The following is a 12,500-nucleotide window of genomic DNA, read 5'->3' on the forward strand; positions in this document are numbered from 1 at the left end:
TTTGAAGATCATGGGGCATCACCGCAGTAGCCAGGTGTCCAACTGGCAACTGCTCCATTAAAGCGATCTGAAGTCTGCTCCTCTCACTCCTATAATGCCTATCAACCACACTGCAGATGCATGGATGTGTCGCACGCTCCCCAAAAGGCGGTGCTAGTCATCGCTACGTGTCTGCAGGAAACAACTCGAGTGGAAGATGCAGTGAGATGGTCACTAATCTGGCTGCTGCACCAAGCTGATGGATCCTGTCAGGCGTAGTTTGGAATGGGAATGCAGCCCCGGTGGAGGTCTGCCTGAATGGTTCCTGGGAATGGATTCATCAGGTGGGTGGAGGGACGAGTCTCCAGCCACGCACTGGCCGAGATGCCGATAGTGGCTGCCGTCTGGGATGGTCCTCTCCATCTGACTGAATGCCAGCGTGGACCAAAGTTTGTGAAGGAAGAAAGAGTGGTAAATCTGATGGTGTGTGTGTGTGTGTGTGTGTGTGTGTGTGTGTGTGTGTGTGTGTGTGTGTGTGTGTGTGTGTGTGTGTGTGTGTGTGTGTGTGTGCGCGCGCGCGCGCGTGTGTGTGTGCGTGTGTATTTAATTTACAGCTCCCGCGTGTACCGTCGTGGCGGGCGATGCTGCGGGTGTGTCTATCGGCGATGGATTCTATGAGGAGAATGGGGAATCTTTATTTGACTGCTAGTCAGCATTCCTGAGCAGGACGTCCCGCGGTGATGTCATTAACCACCGAGAGGTGCATCAGCACAAGTCAGCGTGGGCAAATTAGAAGCTGCGGTTGTTTCTATGTGCAACCTGTGATTTGTCCATTTGACGGTTACGTTTTCTTGGTATCGGTTCATATCAAATGTTATCTGCTATTTGCATTAATGATTTTTCAGTATATTTTCCTTTATTCCAAACAAAATAATATGATAAACATTTACAATCTAGCAACCTGAAAATTAACACTTTTGTATCAAATGAACTACATCGGATTTGATTTTTTTTTTTCTTTAACGTTGGCTGCTCGGACCATACATACATTTTCTTTCCACTCAACAAATCCTGCAGTCTCACATTGTCGCCTGTGACCTTTCAGGTCAACGCTTCACTCAAACTATGAGCCTTTCCCTAGCAGTCCCGACGTCCCTCAGTTAATTGTCAAGCATACATGGGAACGCACAACTGTGCTGATGCCGCTTTATTATCCTTACCGAGGCTGGCGGGGACTGGCTTCCTACTAGGCAAAGTGGAAATCATGTCACACTGGAATGAAAAGAAAAGTACAGAATTTAGCTTATCAAATAAATGTGGAGAAGGGTTACATAGTGTCGGTGATGGAGGTTACGGTTGGTGGGGTGCCGTTCTGAAATACTCCTCGTTCCGTCGGGTATTACGTACTTACTACGAGTATCAGAATAAAACGCAGAACAATATAAAGTAAGACAATAGCAGCCAGGCCGGAACGGTATAGAGCACCAGATTTTGCTGTTGTAAGCAGCCGTAACATGAAAAGGCCGAATAAACAAAAGCGCAAATGGATTACTGTTGTTGTGTTATTGTGTCCCTCTTTTATGTGAGGCTGCTATTGTAGTGGCCTTGAAGCCCTCATCCAGCCAGGCGCCGGCGGCTCACTCACCTCCTCCACGACTGCTGCCGCTAAATTCATTCAGAAACTGGTGCCCATTCAGACGCGCGCTTCCGACTCTTCCTGCCTTGCTGCATTTCTGCCTCTCACCACGTATTTTTGACGACACACAGTCACTCACAAACACAGACACACACACACACACACACGTATATATGCATAACATAAGAGCACAGAATTAAAGGATGAAATGTGAGCTCCACACTCAGTCTGTGCCTCGAGTTCCTGCACTTTTCATCAGATACTCACGGCGCGCCATGCACACGTTCTAACACTGCGGGCTTTCGTTAATTATGTATAGCATCATCAGACTACACGAGGGAACTACAAAGATGGACTGGAAGATACTGTTTAATACATTCATTGGTTTTATATATATATATATATATATATATATATATATATATATATATATATATATATATATATATATATATATATATATATATATATATATATATATATATATATATATATATATATATATATATATATTCACCTAGATGAAATTCATTCTTCTTTGAAAAAAATTATAGCATTCTTTCTTTATTACAGTGCACTCATAGGTAATCGTTTTTATACAATAGTTACACTATGTTATACAAACAAGATATTGAAGTAAAATGGCTGGAGTTTGGAAAAAAAAAGTTATATAAAATCATGAACACTGAGACCTATGTAGTGTTCTCTCTTGCATGTGCACGTTATAGATGTATTAGGACAATCTATAAATATTTTTCGACACATTTAATCCAACACACGATGCGATGTAAAAGATATAACGGTGCTGGTGTAAAATTTAGCCTCACGATGAGAACAAGCGGTGAATCCGACGCTCTCGTACACCATACTTCTGCTTCTGCTTCTGTTGCTGCTGCTGCTGCTGCTGCTGCCTTCCTCGCCCCTGCTCCCCTGGCCGGGTGAGGGCGAGGGCCGGCGCGAGGACTGCCCGGGGTGAAGGGCGAGACTAACGAATTACAAGAATGCAGCACTAGAGCAAAACAAATTTTTACCGATAACAACCTCTGGGGAGAGAACTTGTTTCAATTATAAGAATTTTTTTATTGCTCATACGATATTAGATTCTTTGGGGTATGAACCTTCCACCGTTGCCAGGCTGGTATTGTGTAAAAAAATGTTTTCTATAAAATCTGCCGAGATAGGGAATATCACGAACTCTGCACCTTCCATATCAGGGTGACGCTTGAAATATAGCGGTGGGACAGACGATGCTAAAAATAACCGCCGCACTGTGACCTCAGTCTGAAATTCCTACTGCATTAAAAGGAAAAAAAAAAAAAAATATTAAGCTCTTTCATACGTAGACGACAGACGAAGCTTGAATGGTGGATGAAAACTATTACTATTATGATATGCTCGTATGCACCAGTAGTGGTGTATCTTAGCCAGGCTGTCGTAAGTACTTGTTTACAGATGCTTCTCTTGATGGTCAGTGTTTCTTCATGGTGACTCATTTCAGAGCAGCAGCCCTCGAGGGTAGCATATCTTGACAGCACGGGGCTCGTTTGCTTCTTGGTGACAAGGTAAATATCGACGTCCCAGACATGATGAGCGCATGACTCCCACACTCCCAAACGCTGACTCCTGGCTGGCATTGCTATCAGCGACAGTGATACGACATTTGGAACAGTAAAACATCTGGTGGTAGCGAGCATCCACATTACTCAGCCTTTATTGCGGCGGGAATCACCCATCCGTTTTGCAAGACTTGTCTTCAAGGTGGTCATCTGTTGCCGCGTGGGTTTCCAATATTACAAACTTGAATGTTGAGAAACAGCCTTAATAGTGAACATTATGATGACAACAGGGTCCAGGATTCCTTTCCAGTATCAACAGTATATATATCACACTGGGCAACTTGGGGGCGGACAGCTGCGTGCTAGGTCAGCCAGTGTCCCTCCATCCCATTCTCCGTGTCAGACTGGTGACTGTGCAGCACCACCACCATCAGCACCACCACTAAGAGAACATAAATTAATTAACGAGGGCACTGTAATTGTCTTGCGTACTGAGTCAGTGTATAGCCTGCCACACCTACAAAGACCAAGGGAGCGGAACAGACAGGCCAATTACAGCTCTCTTAACACATCCTGTTCCTCACCTTTCTGTCTTCATGGTAAGAATACAATAATAGTTTTGACCGAATTTTTGATTTTACAAACAAATCCGGGGTCATAGGAGTCATTCTCTCCCCAAGGCCATTAGACAAATGAATAAAACATGTCATATCCTCCAGCAGGTAGCGGGGTTGCTGTGGGGCTCTGCGTGGCGGAGATGCACGCGTCTCCTTCCAAAGAACTAAGGAGAAACTTATATGTATTCCTCTGAATATGATCCCTGAAGCGCCGAGGCAGCGACAGGAGGAAAAGGACGCTCTGAAAACAATGTCGGAAAGACGTTATTTCAATGTTATTATCATTATTATTATTATTATTATTATTACCATTATTATTATTATTATTATTATTATTACTATTACTACTTTCCTCAACGAAATTCATTCATATATTGAAGGACTACCTGAGTATACAATGCTGTAGGGTCAAGAGATGTCCTGTAGGAGAAAAAGAGAGAGAGAGAGAGAGAGAGAGAGAGAGAGAGAGAGAGAGAGAGAGAGAGAGAGAGAGAGAGAGAGAGAGAGAGAGAGAGAGAGAGAGAGAGAGAGCGGGGGTGGAGTGGGAAGCAAGTGTGGCAGGTCTTACAGAAAAGCCACATGTGAAGCAAGAGGAGGAAAGGTGATAGTGGTGATGACGGGAGGGCTGGTGAAAGACTTCCTGAAATGTGTTATTTTTAATTAGGCTAATAACGCTATTGGAAATAAAACACACGCTCGCACACACGCTCGCACACACAAAAGAGAAGTTAGATTGAGAGAGAGAAAAAAAACAAAACATCCTCTGTCATCCACCATTCCTCTAGCACTAACACCAACACCATCACGACCATGAACACCACCACTTCCTCCTCCTCCTCCTCCTCCTCCTCCTCCTCCTCCTGCTGCTGCTGCTGCTGCTGCTGCTGACACACGATCCCTCCTTCCGTCCCATCGGTCCCTACCCTTTCAAAAGCTTCATAAAACAGCAACAATCGAACTAAGACAAAAGAGTTATGGAGAAAAATCGGTCGCTCCTTTTACTACCCTATACTCAAGTGAGAAATTTATTTGTTCAAAAAAGAAAAGAAAAGAGAAAAAGAAAAAGAAAACCTAGCGTGAGTGCGAATTTTTATGATGAAATTGGAATACACTTTTTCTAGCAGGAAGTGACGTTAACTGCGCGTTTTATTGGGAAAAATTATTAATCCATACGTGATGAAATTAATATTGATGGGAATCCACCTTTGTAACAAGAGGTGGTACTCGTGAACGGCTGGAGGGAGGAGGAGAGAAAGGGAGCGAAAGAGAGAAAGTGGGAAAGAAAGAGAGGTAGGTAGAAAATGGGAGGCATAGGAGGCTGTAGAGTGGCGTAGAATGAGTTATTGGTAGTAGTACAAGGAAGGGTGCTTGTAGTGGTGGTGGCGGTTGTGGCGAGTGGTGGTGAGTGGTACCTCTGACGGGTGTATGTGTGGATGACAGATGATGTAGTTGTGGAGCAAGTGATATGTTTGACAGGTGATGGTGCAAGTGTGATGTGGGTGTGTTGCCGATGAAAGGTTATGTCTGTATGGCTTGTGGTGCTGAAAGACAATCGCTCTGTTTGTGTGGTGATAGATGGCAGATGGTAACAGATGGATCACGATGACAGTGTTTGGTGACAGGTTATGTGTAGTGAAAGGTGAAGCGTATGGTGAAACAGGTGACGTGTGGTGACTAGCGGCGATGTGCAGTGGTGACAGAAGCCGTGCTATGACAGTATAGGTGTGCGATGAGATAATTTATGATGACAGGCGGTATGGGATGACAGAATAAGTATGGTGTAAAAGTGATGACAGGGAAATTATTTCGAGTGATGTGAGATGAACAGCTCACAGTGACAGGTGGAAAAAGGTGACAGGTGGAGAAAGGTGACAGGTGGAGCGTGAGAACAAGACAGGTGGTGGTGTGTGATGACGCAATAGATGGCATGGGTAGAATCAAGTATATGTATCGCTAACACAAAGGTGGCGTGGGAGTGTTGCGTGGGAGTGTTGCGTGGGTGTGTACAAGTAACGCAACAAACACCCCACTACCACTCGGAAGTGAGGTACAACACGCATTACTCAAAAAAAAAAAAGTAAAAATAAAAATAAACAAGTAAATAAATAAATAAAAATAAATAAAGTAAAAAAGATAAATACGAGTATATACCGTACATTTATTCATTTGTTTTTTTCCAGGTGATATGCGCCGGCACATACATATAGTGTCCACCAGGCGGGTCCCTTTTTTTCCCCCTCCCCATCGCCCCTCTCTCTCTCTCTCTCTCTCTCTCTCTCTCTCTCTCTCTCTCTCTCTCTCTCTCTCTCTCTCTCTCTCTCTCTCTCTCTCTCTCTCTCGTTTTTTTTATTATTTACCTGCCCTATTTCCATTTTTTTTTAATCAACAAATTGCTTTCTCTTTTATAACAACTCGCCATAAATATATCAATCGCTCAAAAATGGACACACACACACACACACACACACACACACACACACCGCGTAGTGTAGTGGTTAGCACGCTCGGCTCACAACCGAGAAGGCCAGGGTTTGAATCCCGGGCGCGGCGAGTCAAATGGGCGAGCCTCTTAATGTGTAGCCCCTGTTCACCTAGCAGCAAGTAGGTACGGATTGTAACCCGAGGGGTTGTGACCTCGCTGTCCCGGTGTGTGGTGTGTCAGTGGTCTCAGTCCTACCCAAAGATCGGTCACTATGAGCTCTGAGCTCTTTCCTTAAGGGAACGGCTGGCTGGGTGACCAGCAGACGACCGTGGGTAATCACCTAACTATGAAAGATGCCAGGGAAACTGCCTTTATTTCCTCAATTTTCTCACTTTTTTTTTTTACTTTTTTTTCGGTCCAAATAAAATAAAGTAATACACGTGAAATAAATTAATAAATAAACATGGGTGCCAGAGCAGGGCAGCCAACCATTCAACAGCGAGCAATATGTGGCTGTTCGTCCCTCCATCTCTCCCTTTCCCTCCCTTCACCCCTCTCTCTCTCTCTATACCTCTTCTTACTCTCTCTCTCTCTCTCCCGTCCCTGTGGAGTGATATGAATGAGAGAGACGAGAGAGAGAGAGAGAGAGAGAGAGAGAGAGAGAGAGAGAGAGAGAGAGAGAGAGAGAGAGAGAGAGAGAGACTGACTTCGGCTCGGGTTGGTGCTGGTCGCCATGGGGAACACACACACACACACACACACACACACACACACACACACACACACACATACACACTTTTTTTTAAGATCTACATACAGATTTTCCTGAAAGAACCTAAGGCAGTGGAGGATTCTAATTACTCGCCTTTCATTACGCCTTTTTTTTTCCTTTCTTTTTCTTTTCATTCCTGCAGGTATTAAACGTAGAATTAGTGCGATATTGAGTCAATGGAACCTTTTCTCTTTAGATTTTTGTATGGCTTAGCAAGGAATATATGGCAATCCTTCCATACTTTCAAGTAATATTTGGATTTTTGCTTAGATAAATCACGTTGTGTAGTTATTAATATAATAGATACTTCGTAATTTTTAGATTGTAAATGGCAGAATGTTTGCCACAACTTCTTTTATTATTCATCCTTTTATTCAATTATTTTATCTACGTATATACAGCTTACCTCCGGGAGTCTCGGAAAGCGCAGAGAATGTGGAGTCTGGAAATAATTCGTGAAATTTTTAGCTTTGTGACATTTGAGAAACAGACGTACAAAGGGACAATATTTAGATAAGTCATGAGTCTGAAAGATGAAAGGGCAGGTGGATGGAGAGAGAGAGAGAGAGAGAGAGAGAGAGAGAGAGAGAGAGAGAGAGAGAGAGAGAGAGAGAGAGAGAGAGAGAGGAGAGAGAGAGAGAGAGAGAGAGAGAGAGAGAGAGAGAGAGCTTACAGGAACGGGAATTAAATGAGATGAAGGAAAGAAAACGAGTGAAAAGGTGAAAAAGCGTGCGAGCAAGCGAGCCAGAGAGAGAGAGAGAGAGAGAGAGAGAGAGAGAGAGAGAGAGAGAGAGAGAGAGAGAGAGAGAGAGAGAGAGAGAGAGAGAGATTAATTTAAGAGTATACGTTCTTGAGCGCGTGAAGTGAGCATGTTCAACACGCTCGTGTGTGTGTGTGTGTGTGTGTGTGTGTGTGTGTGTGTGTGTGTGTGTGTGTGTGTGTGTGTGTGTGTGTGTGTGTTTGCAGTGCCGCTAAGCCGTCCTGTACCACTGAGTCTCTTCACCGTCATGAATCAAGCCCACTATTTTAAACACACACACACCACACACAGAGAGAGAGAGAGAGAGAGAGAGAGAGAGAGAGAGAGAGAGAGAGAGGAGAGAGAGAGAGAGAGAGAGAGAGAGAGAGAGAGGAGAGAGAAGAGAGAGGAGAGAGGGAGAGAGGGAGGAGAGAGAGAGAGAGAGAGAGAGCAGAGGAGAGAGAGAGAGAGAGAGAGAGAGAATGACCAAGATCTACAAAAAGAGAGTGCAGGGGTACCGAAATAAAACATCTCCCCACAGTAACGTTCTATATCACTGTCTTTCACTCACCTAAATAAATTGTACAGGCACTCTGTCATACAAGAAATACATCAGCTCGTTTAATTCTGTCGGAAGCATCGACAACTTGTGCAATAAAAGAAAAAAATCAATAAATAAACATAGTAAATAGATACTCGTAGTGGAAAAAAGTATGTAGACAAAAAAAGTAGGCATAAGTTTAAAAGAAAGTAAGTATTACGGAAATAAGGTAAAAAAAAAAGTAAGTGAAGTGGAAATAAAATAAAAGTAAATAAAAAAATAAGGTTAAAAAGGAAAAAAAAAAAATGTAAGAGGGTGTGGAAATAAGGCAAGGAGGGCGACATGTCAAAGCACAGAGCAAGGCACAGGGGTGTGATAAAAGGTGCTCATGTCTCATCACGGCTCCTAACGCAGTGTCGCAGCCAGCAGAGGAGCAGTGCTAGACCCTTCTTTCGCTTGTGTCTGGGTTTTTCAGTATGGTAGGATTTAGAATGACTTCATTATCGTTATTATTATTATTATCATTATTATTATTATTATTGTTATCATTTATTTATTTATTTATTTTCAGTGTGTTAATATGGTACTCGTAAAACAACACTCTTACTACAGTTAAACAATATTCTCTCTCTCTCTCTCTCTCTCTCTCTCTTTCTCTCTCTCGCCTCTTTCTCTCCTCTCTCTCTCGTCTCGTCTCCTCTCTCTCTCTCTCGTCTCTCTTCTCTCTCTCTCTCTCTGTTTCTAACAGTCGTCGGTGCTCCGCAGCTTTAGCCGGATCTACGTAAAGCTTTATCCGATGAGTTTATCTCTCTCTCTCTCTCTCTCTCTCTCTCTCTCTCTCTCTCTCTCTCTCTCTCTCTCTCTCTCTCTCTCTCTCTCTCTCTCTCTCTCTCTCTCTTTCTGCTTCTAACAGTCGTCGGTGCTCCGTAGCTTTAGCCAGATCTACGTAAAGCCTTTATCTGATGAGTTTATATCTCGACTGACGGAAAAAAGCCGCCTCTCCAGCCACTCGCGCCGCCACAACAAACCACCACCACCACCACCACCACCACTACCAATGCAACCATCTCAACAACAAGCCGCCACAAACTTCGGACTTCAGGAACTCTGTTGTGGTGGTGGTGGTGGTGGTGGTGGGCGTAGAAGAGTTCTTATGAGTTTCTTAGTTTTCGTCTGAGTGCTCGGCAAAGACACATGTGGCCCATCACAGACTATGTCATGGGCGAAACGAAGGAAGAAGAGGAGACGTGAAGAAGGAAAATAGAAAGAGGAAGCGTAAACAGGACTGCTGGAAAAATGTGGGTTTAAGATATTTTTCATACTGGTTCGCTTCAGAATAATATAACTTTCTCCTTTGTACGCCCACTATCACGAATCTTACTGAAGCAGGTTCATCATACACACATTATTATGAATACTGCTATTTAAAAATGGCTGACAGAGCTTTAAGTTAAAACATATTCCAAATGAGAGTCCTCGAGCGATTCATTCAGCGAGCAGCATTCAACGAGTCACTTATTTTCGAAATATCACACATCTTTTTTATGATATTTCTATTTATGTTGAAAAGTTGTAGGCTTACCCCCGATGGCCATCACACCAGCAATCACCTGGAATGAAGGTGTTGATATCTCCCCGCCAGCGTGAGGACGCCGCGGCCCTCCACGCACCAAAACAGTCTCCAGAATTGCCATGCACGACACGAACATCACCGAGATCCACAGCATCCTCAAGATTCTAAGAGCAAGTTGGAGCAAGACTGAATCGTACCATCTACGCCTTTCAGTAGGTGACAGTTCTCAAACACAGCAGCCTACACGCTCGTCGCGGCGCCTCATGCAGCTCGTTCAACGAAATGTTCACTTCACAAACGAGCGCCATCACCAGGAGCTTCCCGCGCTGAGCTGTGGCCAGGCGCGTGGGCTGGCTGATCATCACATGTGGAAAAATTTAAACATTACAAGCAGGTCATACCATCCCTTGGTAGGACACGACCATGGACGTGATAAATATCCACAACTATTTAGCTCTCTCATGTGTGTATTTTCTCAGACATGTAACACATGATTAACAAAGTATGTATATAATAGTTCTCAATCTGACACTCCTCATCATTAATACACGTCATACGTTTGGTTTTGCCAGTATTGTTCCTTCATCTAAAATCGCTTTCCTGCATTTTCTCAAAAATCACGTATTTATTTTTTACAGTTCTACACAGAATCAAAACATCATAAAAAGTTCTCATCAGCTTTCGCTTTGCATTTAGCTTTTTACAAAGAATACGAACACATAAGCCGTCACACATTCTTTTGTGATTGGTTCATTACCAGTCCAAATGATAAAAACATACTAATTTGCTGTCCGTAAACATAAACTAATTTAACGCTTCATCGTCAGTCTGCAGCTCCGATTAATAATCACAGTTTCAGGACAAACTTTATAATTTACAGCAATAATATAATTCTGCCTTGATATACTCGTCACGCGTCCGTACTTTGTGAGCTGCGTCCCTCTAGGCTCTCGGCACTCCTGACACACACACACACACACACACACACACACACACACATACATAAGAGTAATGATCCGTAATGGCTTCAGTTCAGCAAATGGGAATTCAAACAGTCGATATTGACTTGGTTCTATCCGAAAACAAACCCATTGTCACCAGCATGACTTCTCCCGCAGATCCCGCAAACGATGACCTCTCATAATTACAGGAGAGCGCAGATGAGGACTGGCTGTCACCACCTAGACTCCATTCATGGTGGGTGAGTATGCCTGAGATCCGTATTATGAAACGCTTTCCTCATTCACAACGACACTTTTCAAAGGCCGCAGAGATGGGTAGCCGAGTTCTCAAGAGTGTTTTGCCTGTTAGTAATATGAATATCTTGTTAATCTGTCACTAACATCGAAAATACTCTGAAAACGCGTGTAATTTAAGCTAGAGTATTTTAAAGTATTGGAGGTGTGGCGCAGAAGTGTTTCAGAATATGGTCCTGAATCCCTCTTACCTTACCCGAAGGCTGATCCAAATTAATCCATAATGGTGTCACCTGCGATCTTTTCCAGGTATTATATCAACAACCCCTGTGAGGTCCTTATTTCATCGTCTTCTCTATCATCACCGTCATCATCACACAATATCATCATCACCATAATTATATTTTGCTGGTCATTTCTTTTCTATTATTGCTCTTCCTTTTCTTCTCCTCTTGGCCTTCATCATCATCATCATCATCTCTTCCCCCTTCTCCTTCTTCTTGTCTTCTTTTTCTTGTCTTCTTGTCTTCTTGACTTCTTGTCTTCTTCTTGTCTTCTTCTTGACTTCTTCTTGACTTCTTCTTGACTTCTTCTTGACTTCTTCTTCTCGTCTTCTTCTTGTCGTCTTCTTCTTCTTCTTCTTGTCGTCGTTGTCTTCTTCTTCTTGTCGTCGTCTTCTTCTTCTTGTCGTCTTCTTCTTCTTCTTCTTGTCGTCGTCTTCTTCTTCTTCTTCTTGTCGTCTTCTTCTACTTCTTGTCGTCGTCTTCTTCTTGTCGTCGTCGTCTTCTTCTTGTCGTCGTCGTCTTCTTCTTGTTGTCGCCGTCTTCTTCTTGTCGTCGTCTTCTCCTTCTTGTCGTCGTCTTCTTCTTCTTGTCGTCTTCTTCTTCTTCTTCTTGTCTTCTTCTTCTTCTTCTTCTTCTTGTCGTCTTCTTCTTCTTCTTGTCTTCTTCTTCTTCTTGTCTTCTTCTTCTTCTTCTTCTTCTTGTCGTCTTCTTCTTCTTCTTCTTCTTGTCGTCTTCTTCTTCTTCTTGTCGTCGTCTTCTTCTTCTTGTCGTCGTCATCTTCTTGTCGTCTTCTTCTTCTTGTCGTCTTCTTCTTCTTCTTGTCGTCGTCATCTTCTTGTCGTCTTCTTCTTCTTCTTCTTCTTGTCGTCTTTCTTCTTCTTGTCGTCTTCTTCTTCTTCTTCTTCTTCTTCTTCTTCTTGTCGTCTTCTTCTTCTTCTTGTCGTCGTCTTCTTCTTCTTGTCGTCTTCTTCTTCTTCTTGTCGTCGTCTTCTTCTTCTTGTCGTCGTCTTTTTCTTTATCTTGTCGTCGTCTTCTTCTTCTTGCCGTCTTCTTTTTCTTGTCTTCTTCTTGACTTCTTCTTGTCGTCTTTCTTCTTCTTGTCGTCTTCTTCTTCTTCTTCTTCTTCTTCTTCTTCTTCTTGTCGTCGTCTTCTTCTTCTTGTCGTCTTCTTCTTCTTCTTGTCGT

The 12,500-nt window shown here is 43.2% G+C and overlaps 1 protein-coding gene and 1 long non-coding RNA gene across 3 annotated transcripts in view; both read right to left on the reverse strand.

The window, feature by feature from the left end:
• LOC135104836 (putative uncharacterized protein DDB_G0289263) overlaps positions 1-402 on the reverse strand; it is a gene marked incomplete at its 3' end in the record, with an annotated part of 1,784 nt that extends 1,382 nt beyond the window's left edge. Inside the window, exons 1-2 of the mRNA XM_064012538.1 lie at positions 215-402; positions 1-110 (exon numbers count right to left, since the gene is read on the reverse strand). The exon at positions 1-110 is cut by the window's left edge and continues 83 nt beyond it. Of these exons, the coding sequence (XP_063868608.1) occupies positions 1-110; positions 215-402 (298 nt within the window). The remainder of the gene's footprint in view (positions 111-214) is intronic.
• A 1,745-nt stretch (positions 403-2,147) lies between these two features.
• Positions 2,148-12,500, reverse strand: part of LOC135104225 (uncharacterized) — a 66,196-nt gene continuing 55,843 nt past the window's right edge. The window contains exon 3 of one of the 2 annotated variants that reach the window (XR_010270337.1): positions 2,148-4,029. This is a non-coding gene — a long non-coding RNA (uncharacterized LOC135104225). Of the gene's footprint in view, positions 4,030-9,702; positions 10,190-12,500 lie in introns of those variants that run through there. The other variant, XR_010270338.1, reaches the window with a different exon arrangement.

Source organism: Scylla paramamosain, chromosome 1 (assembly GCF_035594125.1).
Source record: "Scylla paramamosain isolate STU-SP2022 chromosome 1, ASM3559412v1, whole genome shotgun sequence".
NCBI classification, from domain to species: domain Eukaryota; kingdom Metazoa; phylum Arthropoda; class Malacostraca; order Decapoda; family Portunidae; genus Scylla; species Scylla paramamosain.